General features: G+C 40.8%; 2 protein-coding genes across 4 annotated transcripts in view; both read right to left on the bottom strand.

Annotated features, from left to right (window-relative positions):
- Positions 1 to 673: 673 nt before the first annotated feature.
- Positions 674 to 9,268, bottom strand: galnt6 (UDP-N-acetyl-alpha-D-galactosamine:polypeptide N-acetylgalactosaminyltransferase 6 (GalNAc-T6)). Of its 2 annotated transcripts, XM_044210830.1 has the most exons (12): positions 8,934 to 9,023; positions 7,704 to 7,736; positions 7,071 to 7,576; positions 6,302 to 6,474; positions 4,375 to 4,524; positions 3,463 to 3,697; positions 3,259 to 3,376; positions 2,946 to 3,146; positions 2,625 to 2,756; positions 2,417 to 2,518; positions 2,159 to 2,317; positions 674 to 1,573 (listed from the first exon to the last, which is right to left on the bottom strand). In XM_044210830.1, exons 3-12 carry the CDS (start codon positions 7,547 to 7,549, stop codon positions 1,460 to 1,462), a joined length of 1,863 nt encoding a protein of 620 aa, XP_044066765.1. In that variant the 5' UTR covers positions 7,550 to 7,576; positions 7,704 to 7,736; positions 8,934 to 9,023; the 3' UTR covers positions 674 to 1,459. The 2 variants fall into 2 exon arrangements, with proteins under 2 accessions (XP_044066765.1, XP_044066766.1); XM_044210831.1 differs by lacking the exons at positions 7,071 to 7,576; positions 7,704 to 7,736 and having other exon boundaries at positions 8,934 to 9,268.
- Positions 9,269 to 10,137: 869 nt separating this feature from the next.
- Positions 10,138 to 17,334, bottom strand: part of LOC122882904 (adenylate cyclase type 6-like) — a 32,799-nt gene continuing 25,602 nt past the window's right edge. For both annotated transcript variants that reach the window (XM_044210827.1, XM_044210829.1), the window contains 9 exons: positions 16,271 to 16,420; positions 15,893 to 16,068; positions 15,641 to 15,673; positions 15,525 to 15,554; positions 15,281 to 15,413; positions 14,688 to 14,951; positions 14,284 to 14,488; positions 13,970 to 14,094; positions 10,138 to 12,153 (listed from right to left, as the gene is read on the bottom strand). In XM_044210827.1, the coding sequence (XP_044066762.1) occupies positions 12,025 to 12,153; positions 13,970 to 14,094; positions 14,284 to 14,488; positions 14,688 to 14,951; positions 15,281 to 15,413; positions 15,525 to 15,554; positions 15,641 to 15,673; positions 15,893 to 16,068; positions 16,271 to 16,420 (1,245 nt within the window). In that variant the 3' untranslated portion in view covers positions 10,138 to 12,024. The remainder of the gene's footprint in view (positions 12,154 to 13,969; positions 14,095 to 14,283; positions 14,489 to 14,687; positions 14,952 to 15,280; positions 15,414 to 15,524; positions 15,555 to 15,640; positions 15,674 to 15,892; positions 16,069 to 16,270; positions 16,421 to 17,334) is intronic.

The following is a 17,334-nucleotide window of genomic DNA, read 5'->3' as shown; positions in this document are numbered from 1 at the left end:
CAACGAGTAAGACAATGTTCTCCACCACCATCTCCATACAACCAACTGATATAATATAAAATTTCATCTTCAAATCTATTTAGTGATGTCTGTGATTATCTCTGATGCTATATGTCCTTTTGTTATGTCTGGCTTGTTTTTCTTTATCTGCTGTACTCAGGTCTCTCTAGCAAAAGAGATCTTGATTTCAATGAGATTACTGATTAAATAAAAGGTTGTATATATAAATGAGGGAATATCTTGTGGAGGTATGTTCTGGAGGCTCATGGTGGCCTGACTCCATACTAAGACACTTTGTTGGTTTTTCCTTTAATTGGTCCATCCATCTGTATATAACTTCTCCAGCCCCAGCAGTTCAGCAGGTTGGGCGTATGGGACGACTCCACGCATGAAAACAAATTTGTACATTCTTTCAGATCAGGTTTGGCAATCTGGAAAAAATCCTGCTCATTCACCTTAGCATTTCAGGCCTATGCAGACAAGGCTGAAAACAGTTGGCAGGAATGTTTCTTCCTCCTACACCACTCCTTGGACAAATGTTGCGCAAACATTAATAGGTGCTTGACTGAAAAAAGTCTTATGGCTTTGTTGCATCAAGACTTCTTATCAGTAGACTGCATAACCTTAGGCGACATAATTTTCACAGGATTATAAAAATGAGTCATGAATCACGTTTCCACGCAGGCAACTGCTAAACCCAAATGATTTAATATCTGTAACCAGTAACCACAGCAAAAGAGTCTGAGCTAATCATTCTTTCAGGATATTGTACACTCTGTAAATCACTACTGACCATTACACAGCTAGAACATAGATGATACTTCTAGTACTAATATAAGATTAGTATTGTACACATACTGTATAGTAGTATAATTAATCAGGACAGTTCAAAGCTGTTGGTTACAACTCAAATACACAGTATTTCATTATTTAACTGTAAAACCTCTTGAAATGCTTTCCAGATATACATGCTGAAAAATCTATAATACAAATGATCATTTATCTGACAGTAGTATTTTTATTTAAAAACATCATCACATCTTTTACTTTTTAGTAAGACTTGTGCATATTGTCACATTTCAACATTCATTGTCAGACAAAAAACAGTCACTAAATAGTGATTTTCCAAGCTGGAGTGCATCATTGCAGCTGACAGCCATTGCCCCACGGTTAAGCTGCCACTCCTGAATGCGAAGTCCACACTATGTCTGATAATCCCCAACCACCTACAAAGTCTTTCCTGAATTCCCATCATAAATTAATTTAAAACAGGTTAAGGCCAACCTGAGTGTCTTCAACAGATGTGACTGTCTTTACTTTGTCCTCCATCTTTAACTGTTTGCCCCAAGCACCACAGCATGAAGCCCTTTTGGGTCAATGCTGAGTTGGCTCCTCAGAGCTGATTCTGAAGAAGGGGACACAAGGTGCCAGAGATCACCTGATGGGCAGACAGGGGAGGTCAGCTGAAGGTCCAGTGCTGATAGAGGTCAGCAGCATCACAATCGTTCATCTGAATCTGGCCTCCTTTCAGATGTAAACATTGCCCACTACTGGGATTTTTCAGAAGACTTTCCTGGAGAGTAGCATTAGAGAAAAGGTGAATCAGTACAGAAGCCTAAATATGAATCAATATATAACACTTGAACTATTCCTTTAACCATTCTATGCTGAATAAATACGAGACTGAGGGAAATACGCTTACTCGCTTTCTGGCTGAGAGTTAGATAAGTAGACCAATGGCAGCTTGTTAGCTTAGCTTAGCATAAAGACTAGATAGCTAGTCTGGCTCTGCCTGAAGGTAACAGAATCTGCCTACCAGAACCTCTAAATCTCACTAATTACATCTCGTTTGTAAAACCCTTACAAAAACCAAAGCGCAAAACTAAAAGTTTTGGTTTTATGGGGGCCTATGTGCCAGAATATTTCTTGACTGGGTGTAATGACTTCTTGGAGTCTCTGCTAGTTCCCAGGCAACATCACGGTGACAACAAAAGTCAGGAAGCTCACCGTTTTCCATTGTTTCCAGTATTTATGCTAATCTAACCAGCAGCTAGCTATAGCCTTATACAATATCAATCTTCTCATCTAACTCTCTGCAAGAAAGCAAATAAGCGTATGTCGATCATGTCCTTTAGGTCCGGCCCCAAGTGCTCCTCACCTCTGTAAAGACCCATTCCTGTTGTGGTGCCAAACTGGTTCCCTTCCCCTTCAGCTGGCATAGCTCGAGCTTCACTGGGTCTGGCTGTGGCGTGGCATGAAGACACAGCTGCTTTGCAATGTTATGACGCAGCTCCTTATGAGTTGTGTATTCAAAGTACTAGAAGAGACAATCATCCCATCAGAGACCTAACTGTCCCAGAGAACAACAAATTATCTTCAATTCTTAAATTTCACATGTGTGAGTCAGTCACTGTACCTGGTTGCCTCCCATATTGTGACATTGGTACATAATCACAGGTTTATCTCCCTGGTTGCTCTCTCCAGCATCCAGACAGGTTTTAGATCCTAAGTTCTTAATCTGGTGCAAACACAGACATAAAATAACAGTAAGATACAGGCGCAGTTATGCAACATGTGTGGTGTGTATTATTATCCACATACAGACAAAAGAAAACGTGACTCACTGCTCCAAATTTTTCTGGGGTTAAGTCTGGAACAAAGGCCTCTGGGTAGATTGTGTTTAAGAACCAGGTGAAGTTCTTGCACTGAAGCCTCTCTCTTAGTTTCAGACGATCAGAGATGTCCCCATACTTATGCTATAACAGTGAAGGGAGTGTATTTAAAACTTGGGAGAAACAATCACTTACAGTTACATTATCATATCTTGTTGCAGCAGGGTATAAATTCTAGTCATAAATGTGGTGGAAGAAGGGTGACAAATGGCATTGTATCTGTGTGCATTTAACATTTGAACACAGTTACTCTTATCAGCAGGTCACTCTGACCTCACTGGCCATAACTGCAGCATTCTTGTTGCGGCGATAGTAGATCTTCTTGTAGTCATCCATCCAGACCTCAGCCAGGCGCACCTGGTTGCGAGTAATGACTTCTGTGCCCTTGGGGAAGGTGTGGGGGCTCTTGGTGCGGAAGACATGGCCCACCACAGAACAAGGGATGATCTCTAGCTGACCCCCACACTGCCACACCTGTGAATCACATTTGATTGACGCAGGTAGAAATCAGAGTCTAACTTCATAATGACAGGGAGCCTTATTAAGTAGTATGTGAAACTGTGGGAGTATCGATAAAGAGACTGACCCTGAATGACATCTCCACATTTTCACCGCCCCATATCTCCATCTTGTCATCGTATGTTCCAATGTGTTCAAAGTACTTCTTTGAGATTGAGAAGAGACCTCCGGCAAAAGCAGGTGTTCTGAAATTTCCATAGGCAGATGCAAAAACTTTAGACACTTAAATGATTCAGGATGTTCCAAGTGAAACCAACATGATGCTTCTTACTTTACAGGGTAGGTTTCATCCTTGCGCAGCTTCTTCGCCTCCTCAGGGATTGCCTCCCAGCCGAAAGTCAGGCTCCAGTCAAAGTTACCTCGATTGAAAGCGCGGTTGGTGGCCACAGGCTTGTTGAACTGAAAGGTGTTGAGGTCAATGGTGGTTATGTCGGGACTAACCACGGCAGTGGGTTCCTCAACAATGCGGGCCAACATGGGCTCTAGCCAACCATGGAAACACTCACCTAGACAGGGAAGGAAGGACAGAGATCACTTTATATTTACTTATTAACCTAAATCACATTAAAAAAAAATGTACTGCCACCAATCAGTTTCAGGCATAGAGAGTTATGATGGGGCAAAGCATGGCCTCATGAACATGCTGGTATTACATTACTTTTAGCGAATATATAAAACAATAATTATTTATGCTTCCTCAAATAACATTTCGGTGGATGCCCCTGTTGACCTTTGGCCTGCTTAGAGTCCAACTGACCTACTAGTTTGAAGAAATTCAACAAATTTGACTATCTTTTTGACATTTTACCAGTTTCCTCCTTGTTGCTGAGGGTATCCTAAATCAAATCGCAGTAACCTTTGGTCAGATTACATCTGATCAAACAGAGGTGTTTCCAGCATGCTGTAATTAAGCGCTCTCTGCTGCCAACAGATTGTGGCTGTAAAAGGCATCTTGATTTAACAATTTATATGTCTACTGAAAGTTTTACTGATATGTTCTAAATTGTCCCAAAACATGGATAAATAATGATAGACTGATCTTAATGTTAGGCAAAATAATCATGATCATCATTTTATCCAAAACAACACATTAACCCCGGCAGTACTATTGTCCGAATGAGCTACACGCAGCTGCTTAAAATGGCCATTGTGGCTTGTGTATTGTGGTTGTGTGTTTTCTCACAGTGTGCATCGAGAAAGGTTAGCACTTCGCCCTGAGCGATACTGGCACCCAGCAGCCTGGCAGTGATGAGACCTTTCCTCTCCAGCTGCCTCACTACACGAACAATCTTCAGCTGATGCACAAATTCCTCCAGTTGGCTCTTCAGGTGCTCTGAAGGAATAAAAAAAACAAAATTATCTTGTCTGTCTTGTCTTTGTCAGTGGTTGAAGCTCTTACCTAGCTGCAGTTATGGCAGAGTGTACTCAGGGTGACAGATGTGTCAGATGCAACAGAGCACACTTTGGACCACACCCAATAGTGATGCTGGGTGTTGTCAGAGGTGCAACCGACTTCAAACTCAGTCAGAAGTGGTCAGAAATTATTTTCAGCCTGACTTTTAATAAAGTGGCTCGCTGCACCAGAGAAGAAAAAGTCAAAACAATCATCGTATTTATAACTAGGAGACCACTGCTAGAGGAAGTTACAATGAAGAGGAACCGTTGCTGGTAAAACTGGGTCACACTTCCCGTCTAGGAGCATTTATTACCACAATGCATGACACACATTTATCATAGGTTTCGGTCTTAGTGAATCCACCAATCACATGTCTAAACGTTTAACAGTTGCTGCTCTGGTAGCAAAAAGGGAAGTTTGGATATAGTGGGAAGTGTATAAATACAGCTGAGGGTAACGGCACATTAGCTTGTGACAGAGATAATTGACAAAGATGATATTTCAAACTCAGTCAATAGGTAATTAAACATTAATAAATACTAAATGCTGAAGTATCAGACAATACATGTGGCAGTGTGCATGACTTATTCTCCCTCAGTCATTTTTATATTTGCTTTACGCTGCAGGGCTGGTCAGACTAGTGTCAACTGTTATGGAGTGTGTATTTAAGGTGATAAACCAACTTGCAAAACAGAACTGATAAACATTAGAAGACAATCAGTTGAGTGTATAGAGAGTAAGAGTATAATTACCTAGAATGTGGCGGCCCACCACAGTTTAATTTGTCCCGCCACAGTTTTATAATGAACCGAAAATATTTTTACACTTCTCATAATAACATAAAAGATCACTTGACGTTGTGTTTTGCACCGTTGCTTCAGCAAAGCATCTCTGACTCCCAGTCAGTCAGCTCCTCTCCCCCCCTCTGCTATACTCGAGTTGACAACTCGAGTAAAACGTAGGAAGAGTAGTAATGCGTTTTTTCCACCTGCTGCTTTGTCCGCAGTTGTTGTTGTTGTTGTTGTTGTTGTTACAACCACAGCGAGCTTGTTGAGCTAATAGCAAATTGTTATGAACAAGCTAAATGAAAGCTGTCTGTATGTAACTGTTTTATCTTAGTTTGTCACAAATCTTAAAATTTGGCAAATTCTTTCAAATTTAGCTGCTGGTTGGGACTCCAGCCCATCCTCACTCTACAAGCGGTACCTGCAGGCAGTGAATCGCAGCAGTAGCAGAGGGGGGAGGACAGAGGACAGGAGGAAGGACTGATACTGGCTGATGTCTGTGTTCTTCATTCTTTCTAAACTTCATTCAGTATTTTGATGTACAGAATATTATTTGTTTTACTGACATTTTAGATTTGTTTACAGTGAGATATTATTATTAATTATTATCATCATCATCATCATCATCTGTAGCGTAGTACTGACCGTTCACTACATACTCTGTATGTCTGAAATATTTCATTTACCTTTACCTTATGGTAAACATCAACTTCCCAGCACTCAACAGGTTAGCAGAACTGCTGAGCTTACAAATTTGTTCCTCACTTACTGCCTGATTGAAAGCAGAATTAGGAATGCATTAAGTGATAAAACTGAACTCAAAGCCTCTCTTACTGTCACCCAGCTCTTAAACAAGGTCATTTATATTGTCCTGTCATTAAGTCTTCAAGTATATTTTGTCATTAGTGTGTGTTTATATTTTTCCACACCTGCAGCACTGGCGTCATCTACCAAGATGATCTCTTTGAGCAGGATAGCAGGAGATGTGTGCAGGACACTGTAGACTGTCCTGAGGAGGGTGGACCAAGCCTCATTGTGAAAGACAATAATAACACTGGTGGTAGGCAGAGGAGGACAACGACGAAACTTTCTCTCCACACATCTGGAATGGGGTGAGTAACGTCAACACACAAAGAGAGACAAAGACAAAGACAAAGAAGTGTGTGAGAGTGAGAGGCATATGTGATAAAATGAAAGTCACGGAAGGTTTTGCAGCGCCACATATAACAGACCACTGTTTGTAGATATTCAAGGTCTGCTCACTAACACTCTAAATAGCACAGTATGCAAACAGCCATAAACAATCAGCTCATTTAAAAAGCCACTTGAAAGCTCTGCAAAGCTAATCGCTCAAGGCCCATCCAGCCTGTGACGTCAAGTTCAGATGTCAAGTTGGGCAAACATACAGTGAGTGGAAGTATTTACAACAACACAGATAACTCAACTATCCAGGATACTGACACGTACATGCTGCTATGCTATACTCTGTTGTTGTGGTTACATTCAGGTTAGCCTTTTGACAAAGTGATTTACCAGGATAATGGAGAGAGCAATATGAAAATGCATGTAAATAATTTACCAGCATGACCCCAGCTGAGACCCAGGGTATTACCTGGCCTGCTGTGTACATGTCAGCACACTTGTTGGTAAAACAGTGATTAGTCCAAGATTCAGATTATTTTGAGAAAGTGTTCTTACTCTGGAGGCCTCGTGTCTTCCCCAAGACTACGGCTGAGCGAGATGCGGTCGCTGGCAAACTGGTTGAAACAGTGCCGTGTCATACCCTCCTCCTTCTCTTTCTCCTCCTCGGGAGACATGTCTTTCTGAAATGCCTTCCCATCGGCCCCGAGGCCTTTGGGGTCCTGAGGTGGTCTCTCCAGGTGAGGTTTGAGATCAGCCTGAGTGTAGAATCCAGCGGGGCACTTGACGTCCTGGGCGGGCTGCTCCTGTACTGGCGGTGGCTGTGGAGCTCCGATCTGGAAGCCGATGTTGTTGACAGCCTCTCTGACCATGACCATCACCTTATCCTTCTTGTCCACCAGCTCCTGAAACCAGGGGTCACTAGCAGGCGAAGAGCCAACATCCCTCTGGAGAACCACTAGGACCACCATGAAGAGAGTCCCCCCAAAGATCACCAGTTTCAGGGGGGACATACGTCGGCGTAGGAACAGACGCATGTTTCTGTATGGATGGTGCTCTCAAGGCTATTAAAAACAGAAAAAACAAAACTAATTCCCCAGAAGATGGCTGCAAAATGTTTGTGCATGTTATGTGAGGGTTTCAGCCGAGGTCTGAAAAATACCACAAAACCCACTCCTCTGTAACGCTTACCTGCCTTTACTCGCAACATTCAGTGAGTTATTCCTGCAGTAAAAGATCACAGGAGAGGAGAAAAATCCCTTAAACTGGTTTGTGCGTCTCTCCAAGTGTCATAGCAGCTGGTAATCTAGCCAACCTCACTCTCTTTAGGAACCAGTCCCACAGGGGCGGGGGTGGAGAGAACAGGGAGGTGGAGAGAGTGAACAAACACACCACACCTCTCAGTAAACACCTTAATTCACCTGCTCCGGCCACAGTCCTCCGGGACCCACGTGGCAGCAGGTGGGCCGCGAAGCTGCTGGCTCAACATGCAACTCCAACACTGGTTAATAAGTGACGCACCATGCCTTCCTTAGACGCCTGCTCCAAAGACATCCAACCAGTGATGATCAGCTGTCATCTGCTACAGGAAGTAGAGTTTGCTAAGTGGAGCAATGACAGGACCATAACGTCACCAAGCCTTGGCACAATCAGAGACTGGGTACTGCTGTATGAAACAGGATATCATTGCAATGTACAACATCTGCGTGTCCTTAGGTGATCACTGTTCGGATAGAGACTCATTCTTACTTGGTCATAATTAATTTACTCTATTCTCAAGCCAGCCTCCTTCATAATTGATTCGAGAGGACACTGTTTTGGTGTTCAAGAAAAGGGAAAACAACCACAGTCCACTCTGCATTTGTCTCTGATGAGCAAGCAGTTAGTCCACATTGTCATCACCAAAGTAACAGCAAGGAGGAGGAAGGAAAATTACTCAACCAGATAACCTTAAAAATTAAGTCAGTATAATGTGGGCTTGTAGATCTAATTTGACTACCAAAATACCATTATGTCTTATCAGGCCAACTTTTTGCAGGCTATTTTTGAGGACTTAACAAGTGCGCTTGTCAGAAACATCAAACAAATACTCACACTTCTCTACAGCTTAACGTACATGTGAAGTACATGTAGACAAACCGCGATCAATAAACGATAGTGAGTACAGTGAGTACTGACAAAACACATGCAGCTACACGATGCACTATAGCAAAATGAAAGAGGAAGAATTGGCTCTAACTATTCTGCTTTCATTCAAAATGAAATTCAAAGCTCTCAACATCACGTGTAGAACAAGTCTAGAAATCACATTTTTGACGGATGAATAAGACCTGGCCGTCAAGCTCACAAACGACACCGAGTTACTACTGAAAAGTGAGTATTAAAGGGTTTCTTCTACCTCTTCAAAATACCGCCACTTACCTAAAATTGACGAATAGTAGTCGCCTACACCTGTTCCGGTTAATCTGATATTTATATATTTGTGTGGAAAACTGCCAAATGCGCACGACGCGGTCTTTCCAGTTTCTTGAAATTGTCACATTGGAGTTTTGAGCGAACCAGGATACTGCAGTTCCGCGGCCTCCCGGCTTTTCCTTTGAAGTGAACAGGTGCCATTTGTTGAAATGATTAGCTGCACTGAGTCCCCTGCTGGCCGCGTGCGTCTTAAACTGAGTTATTTCCGTGCAGCAAAGGCGGCTTTCATTAAAAACAGAACACGGCTTCCTGTATTGAAATATCATACAATATGTACCAAATGCGGAAAAATAACAAAACAATTCCCCAAAGTACAAAATAGATAAATACATAAACAAAAAACTCGAAAAACAAAACAAACAAACAGCCAAACAATTTGGTAGCCTATAATAATATAATACATTTTACTCAAATTTAAAATCTCAAATATTGTACCATCATGCAGCTACTAGAGGTAATATATATATATACAAAAAACTAGCATACTTGTGTGTGTGACACATTACAAGTCCCCCATATCATGAGCCTGTTATAGTAACATTAGTGCTTTTTCATCAGGGATTAGGGGGAATTTATGTGGCTTAATTAATGTTCAGCATCGAGTGCTGTAAGTGAACACTGCCATTACCTCAACAGAAATCCATTATTCATGTGCAAGCAATTAAATACTCTGGCTTATATCACCCTCTTGAAACTATAGACTGATTTATTCAGAAAAGGAGAAGGAGGCGTCTCTCAGGTTACTGTCACAGGGAGAAATCTTGATTGCAGGCTGCTGACTGACATGAGAGCTAAATTAAAGCCAAACATATAGAGCACCTCTAAGCATGCTAAAGCTGTGTTGTGGAATGAACTGTTGGGAAAGTTTTTTTTTTTTTTTTTTTGTTAAAGAAAGAATAAATTGCTCTTGATTTTTTTGTCCATTGTTGGGGCAGAAGTGTTTGACATCTGTAATATTCACTAACCTTTCCAAAACAATAATCATAAATATGTTTTCATTTTTTACTATTTATTCCTTTTAACACAGCTTAATAAGAACAAACCGAAGATAGGTGGTGCCATAGTTCTCTTTTGTAAAATTAGTTTTACTGTCATCTCTACTGTAGAGATCTGAGAGCATCAACAGAAATAATAAACCAAATAAACACAGTCAATGCAAAAACAGCCATTTATTAATTTCTTATCCAAGAGGAAATGAATCAAATCAGTCATTGTACTATTTCTTAAACTCTGCCACTTTCTATAGGAAAATACAAGAGTGTTTAGTTGACCTTTCATTTTAAGGACAGAGAGGGATAAGCAAAAGTGAGGATATTTTTTATAGCCTATGAAGGCAGCATGTTTAGGCTCAGACAGAAAAGTGAGCATATGAACACCAGGTGTAAAGCTCATCTAAATGTAAAATACACCTTCACTTTTCAGCAAACATGAAGTCCAATCAATTTGGCCTCTAGTACAATGATTAAGTTCCTCAGTACCAAAGGCAATGTAAAGAGTGTTTTTCTTCAGTAGTAGTTTCACTGTGAACAAAAATATTCAGTATTACATACATTCATATGATTATTGTTTCAGACTACCAATTTTGGGGGGGTTTCAAGCCTCCATGTGTCTAATACAACTAGATAGGATCAAATACTGTTGTGTAAAGTTGTGAATATTGGTCCATGAAGTATGCGGACCTTGGAACTGCATAATCTCAAGGCAATACTTGTGAGCAGACAGAGAATTTCTGCATACAGTTAATCCTGAAGCTCTCAGGACCATTTCCTGTTCACACGTTGTAACACAATCCAAAATATACGTTTTGTAGGCTTTTGCTTATGTAGGTTGGAATGAAATCAGCCAAAATCACAGTCCACTAAAAGGCGCAGTAGCCATAATTCTCTTCAAATTATCATTTTGACACGAGAAATCAGGAATGGGCACACAACTCAGAAGAAAAATATAAAACATGCCTTGCAGCAACCAGTTTGGCAAGAAAGCATTGTCATACAGTATCATAAAAACCTCACAGTGAAAAGTTACAGTATGCCCCTTTATAGATAAAGATCAGCATTCAGCTACGTGTGCTCAAACCCAAACACCCATTCATACGGTATTCACACACACTTATATAAAATGTTTCATAACAGTTTAACAATCTCTCTTCAGTACCGTGATACTAATGCAACTTCCTTCATTCCATACTTCTCGTTTTTGGCTTGAACCAAAAATAAATTGCAGGGAGCAAATAATCAATCATACATTTCAGTGAACCACAAACAGCATTGTGTCCAGACTGTAGCTAATCACAGGCTGGAAGAAACAAAGAAGGCCCTGATAAGAAACACAGAAGTCCAAGCCAAGGTTATTGTGAGTGTTTTCTATCTGTGCGTGTGTGTGTGTGTGTGTGTGTGTGTGTGTTCTCCGTGAATAAGTCCACAACAAAAAACGTGTTTGTCGCTATCAATGACAGTGACGTTGCCGTGGCCTTTGCTGTCAAAAGATTAATAAATTACTTAAGGTTACTGTACTTTTGAACAGAATCATTAGTGTGTATTTCATATCAAACATTTGTTCTTTGGTCATTTTCATCCTTCATGTTGTCCTTGCATATTTTCTCTTAAGCAACATAGTTTTGTATATATATATATATATATATATATATATATATATATATATATATGGAGCTTTTCTTTATTGTACAACGTCATCACAAAAATCCATCCACACGAAAATAAATAACGACTCCAGATGAAATACTTGTACTATTGCTCATAAACACAAGCATAGCCACTTCCGTTCTAAGGCAACTGGGCTTCGTGATCTCTCGAGCAGCTTGGGAAAAAGCCTTCAGACATGAACAATGTCTTACATGTGTGCTTCTGAGTATGTGACAACATACAGACAGGCCGTGCTCGTCTCTGTTGGCCGTCTCCTGTCCCCAGTGTGTCCGCACCGTGCCTCGGTGCTCATTGCTGAGCTGACCACTCAGTCTCTCAGCAGTCTCCGCCTTGTCAGTGCAGTGGGAGTCATGCTGCGGTCGGCCTCTCTGTTGTTAACTGCCCGGGGGACCGCTGGTGAGGAAGTAAGTGGTCATCTCCCCCTTCCCCTTCACCTTTACAACACCTCTACAGTCCAGCTGGTATCCGTTGTTGACCAGCACGTGGTATAGGTCTGTGGTCACCTAAGAGAGGACACATTTGACACCCAGGATGTGAGACACTCAACACTACCCAAGAGAAACACTGTCAGTCCCAGTTTCACATTGAATAATCTCCCTGAAGTGACTGTGATGAAGGCATAACATAAAAAATTAAATATTAGATATAGATAAAAGGTTTAACAAGTAGTGCAATTCGTATAAAAGTAGAGCAAAATAGATCTACTTATCTATTAGTGCTGAAGCAAATAGTCAATCGACAGAAACATAATCCACAGCAATTTTAGTTTTAGTCATTTATCAAGCACACAGTAAAAGCCATACAAACACTACTTCCTGCTTTTCAAAGAGGAGGCTTTTCTGCTTTACTCTAACTTGTAAACTGAATATATTTTGGACTGATTGGAGTAGACTTTCTAGCACCTCTGTTTTATATTATTTCAAATTGGATATATTTGGGTTTTGGACTGCTTCTGACATTTCATAGACTAAACAATGAATCAATTCATTGAAAAAAATAATCAAAAGATTAATTAACAATGGAAATCATTAGCTGCAGCCCTACTATTTATATACCATGTATCGAAGAGGGCATTTTGATTTGCAGTAACTCACACTGTACAACAGATGGCAGCATTGTTCTGACGGTAATCTTTCTAGCAGCCAATTTATGTGATTTGATTTGGGGCAAAAAATCTCACTACAGCTCTTAACTAGGTAGGTGTTCTTCACACATTTCAAAATTAGTATATATCCATGTATATAGACTATATATCCATGAATGAGATAATAAATAAGACTGTGAACATCTTGTCCTTTACTAACCTAACCGACTGCTTCTCTGGGGAACATGCGATGGCTATTCACTGTGGTTAAGATTTTCCTCTTGAAGATGAGAATAATGCAGGGAATTCAAACATAGCTTTATGCCCTTCTCTAGAGGGACATTATAGAGCACCATTTCTGCTAGAGAACAGCATGTCCGGTGCTGAAAGGGATTCTTGTGCAAGAGCACTTCTGCAGACCAGATGTCTGAACCTAAATCCTTATGCCGAAGGACTGTGCACTGATTGTATCTGTAGAATTGGTTTCTGTATGACTTTCATACAGAGCATAGACAAATGACTTTGTCTCTTTCAGAAACCACAAATAATACCTTCAAATGTACATGCCTTGGAGCGATAAACATCTCTCAGTATGAGGAAAGACATCTATGGACCTTTTTTTTTTTTTTACAATGCAGAAGATGATAAAAGTGCAGAACTTGTGCAAGATTAAACAGATAAAAATAACTGACACACTTTCATGTTGAAAATGACTACTGATACAGCATTATGACTAGTTTCTATGTAACTGGATTGGTATTCTGCATTGGCTGATTAACTTAAAGGTCCAGTGTGTAACAGTTAGGAGGAGCTATTGGCAGAAATGGAATATAATATTCATAAGTATGTTTTCATTAGTGTATAATTACCTGAAAATAAGAATTGTTGTGTTTTCGTTACCTTACAATAAGCCATTTTTATCTCCTTCCACGGAGGTCGCCATGTTGCACAGCCATGTTTCTACAGTAGCCCAGAATGGACAAACCAAATACTGACTCTACATAGGGCTGTTCTAGTTTTTCACGAATTTCATGGCCACCGTAGTTTCTCCTACACGCTTGGAACGGGAGGGTGATGCGAGCAGTATTCAAATGGTTGCAAACAGCAATTTTACCGCTAGATGACACTAAATCCTACACACTGGACCTTTAACAATAACTAATACACAAAATGCTTCTTGTGAACATAAAGTTCCAAACTGCTGACGAGGTATTAAGAAGAGTTATGTGCAGTACCTGGATGCAGTCTGGTACTCCTGTGCTGTCCATCCTGCTGGCCACATTGACTGTGTTTCCCCAGATATCATACTGGGGTTTCCTGGCTCCAATCACCCCTGCTACCACTGGCCCCATGTTCAATCCTGAGAACAAATCACCTGGCTGTGTTACATCATACTAGTTACATCACATTGACTCAATTACAATCCTGTTTGTAAGAAGTAGATTATTGTAGTTCTTCTTTGACCAGGAAAACTATTTTTTAAATCAAAATGCCAATCCAAAAACGATTTATCAGATAATGTTTCAAGACCACTACCTTCCAGGCTTACCTATCTTCATCTGGAAGTTGTTAAAAGAGTGCTCATTGATGTATTTCATCTGCTCCCTAAGCCTCATGGCGTAGTCGGCCAAAGCCAGGATGTGTGAACGGCCCTCTTTGTCGTAGGTGGAGTCATTGAGGCCAGAGGCTGCCATGTAGGTGGAGCCAATGGTCTTGATTTTCTCCAGCTGACGGAACCTGTCCTCACTGATGATCTAGAGATGAGTAATCAATGAGACACTTCAACTATAGGTCAACAGCTTGCTAAGTGGCAGAAGAATACAGACAACCAGCAGAAGTTGATTGTAAGCAGCATAAAAAAAACAAAACAACTAAGATCTTATCCAATACATGTTTCTACACTCATTTCATTTGCATTCATCTTCTTCTCTCATATCTTTCCTCTCTTCTCACCTCGTCAAAATCGGCGATGATCTCGTTGAGCAGCCTGAGACACTCCACTCCCTCGTTGTTAGCCTCCAGCTCCACGTAAAACTCAGAAAAGTTGCTGATGGAGGCAAACATGACAGCAACACACTCACATGACTGGTAGTACAACTCGTCATTCCGACGCTCCCGTGCAAGAAAGTGGGCGGCTACGTCCTTGGGCAGGATGTTGTGGAGCAGGCGGCGGTTGTACGCCTGCAACTCCTCCATCTCTTCCTTCTCCTCTGTGGCCTGAGGAGAGGACAGGGAGAGATGTTGTTTAGTGTCATTGTCATGTGAGTGGATTCCTGAAGTACTCACAGGTGTTGCTATAGGCATTTTGACATGTCACAGTAGGAAAAGCATAGGTGTAAATAATAAAATGAATGATTCCATTTAGCTGCCTCAGTTTCAGGGTCCTGGTATTGTGCATGTTGGCTCACTGTCACAATGCCATGGCTTACTGGAACACTTTAAAGGAACAGAGCCATTGTTAATGTTAGTACTAACTCTTTGCTTTTCCTGCTATGACAAATCAAAATGTTTTGTTTCTGTTTTACACATTAAATTGTTTAATTTACCTGCAGCTTCCAGAGGAAGTCAAGGCGTGCGGTGGACTCCACCTGCTGGCCATGCAAGTAGAGAGCCAGAACAAACACCGTCAGGATTACAGGGGTCATGACCTTTAAGGATACCTTGGTCACACTCTCCAGGCTAAGGAGGGAAAGAGGAGTTGACAAGAGTAATGAATGAATGTCTTGCATGGGAGTAAAATGTAGGCAACCTGACACATGCTAAAACATATGACAAATGAAAGCTACTTACCACTGTTCTGCAGTTTCATTTAAACCAGGCCTGGAAAATAGACAAGGAAAAGTCATGTCTACAAACCACACGAGTCACTGAAATTAGGCAGTACAAAAGAAAATAATACAACTTACTGTTGTAGAGAATCATTAACAGGTGATAATTGCCTGAGGAAAAAAATGAGAACATATTCAAAAAATAGGAGTAGAGCCCAACTGGTACATGAGAAAGTAGGTCTTTTATAATCTAAACTTTATTGTAAAAAAGTAGGCCAACCTAAACCACAGTATTGTGACACAGGAGCTGAACTATTCAGGTTGAAAATTGGGAAAGAGTGAGTGTATGAGTTCATGTATGTGTGTGCGTGTTCCTGGCAGGGGACTTACAGGGTGTTGGCAATGACCAGCAGGTCTGCGTTGTCAAACAGGGCCACCTGAGGCCACTCCACCAGCAGGAGGAAAGTGAGCTGGATGAGCAGCATCAGAGCCAGCTTCCCTATGCTGCTGATGTGGAGGAACACGGAGCAGGCCAGCAGGGTCAGCAGTACGCTGTAGCTGAAATACTGCAGCAGGGAGGAGACAGCGAGGGAGGAGGAGGAGGAGGAGGAGGAGGAGGAGGAGGAGGAGGAGGAAGAAGGTTAGGTGAATATTAAAAAATACTTTTCATGCACACAGATAAACACATACGTACATAAGCACATAGACACACACCTTTGCATTTGTATCAGACGACACACACACATGCAAAAAAATTATGGGACTGACCTCGGGGAAATGGCAGGGCATGGCCTGGCTGGAACACAGAGTCAAACCGTCCTCTGCTGTCTTGGTCAGGTTGTGCAGCAGGCAGAGAGTCACTGATATGTTCAGCTCACTGGCCACACAGTCCTGCAGTTTCTCTCTGCTGCAGGTAAACTGACAGGAAACGAGGACACAATCACAATCATTTAACCGTCAGCCAATAAAGGTGAAACAGCAAGAGACACACACGAATGTAATGCTGAAAAAAGAAGGCCACAATAATAAAACATGTAAATACTTCATTGTGTCCCCCATCGAATGACAGTAACTGATACTGGGTTTATGAGAACGATAGCGATATCCATGTTTGAGAGTTTTTTAAAAAATCTGATAATGAAACATTTGCACATAACATAACATTTTTTGATAAAGATTACTTGATTATTGGTTATTAAAGAATTTTGACCAAGATACTGTATGTACTGAGTGTGATATTTTACATTTGAAAAATAGTTATCAGTGCTCTCTGATAAACAAACTAGGTAAATAATTGTGTTTTTAAATGACATCAAATAATACATCCAATGCTGATGTATCGTCCGGGTTCTACCAAAAAATCCATGGGCCTATCATGAGTCAGTAATCACTGTAACTAGGTGTTTTAATCCAAGAAATATTTGTTTGTATATTATTTCTGTCATGTAATGTTTAAAGTCTTTATTCAAAATTTTAAATGCCTTCAGTCACGTTACTTGAAAATAATTTCTGCACCATACCTTAGGTACTCACATAATATAATTTTACAAATTTAGAATGTATCAAAATACAATAATAGTTAAATATGGAGTCCAAAAAATGAGCAAACTAATTAATGCTCAACAGTGCAGAGAAGGCAGCTGCTACAAGTGCATCAGAAAAAAGAAACAGCTACAGAGTACAGAGCACAAACAAAGAGAGTGACACACAAGCTGACCTGTCCTGCACTGCCCCACAATCAAACTTAATATCTTAAAGATTTACAATGCCCAACAGGTACAGTATATAAAGTAAAAGAAAACACGTCTGCTAAACTGTAATCACGCATAATT

Source organism: Siniperca chuatsi, linkage group LG10 (assembly GCF_020085105.1).
Source record: "Siniperca chuatsi isolate FFG_IHB_CAS linkage group LG10, ASM2008510v1, whole genome shotgun sequence".
NCBI lineage: Eukaryota > Metazoa > Chordata > Actinopteri > Centrarchiformes > Sinipercidae > Siniperca > Siniperca chuatsi.
This window is presented reverse-complemented; position numbering and strand designations above follow the sequence as displayed.

Excerpts from the sequence above, each read along its gene's own strand:
- galnt6 (XM_044210830.1), bottom strand. The coding sequence starts at position 7,549 with ATGCGTCTGTTCCTACGCCGACGTATGTCCCCCCTGAAACTGGTGATC. Across the intron at positions 3,147-3,258 it reads ATGTGGAGATGTCATTCAGG|GTGTGGCAGTGTGGGGGTCA; the intron begins GTCAGTCTCTTT and ends TGTGATTCACAG. Across the intron at positions 2,318-2,416 it reads ACAATATGGGAGGCAACCAG|TACTTTGAATACACAACTCA; the intron begins GTACAGTGACTG and ends TGTCTCTTCTAG.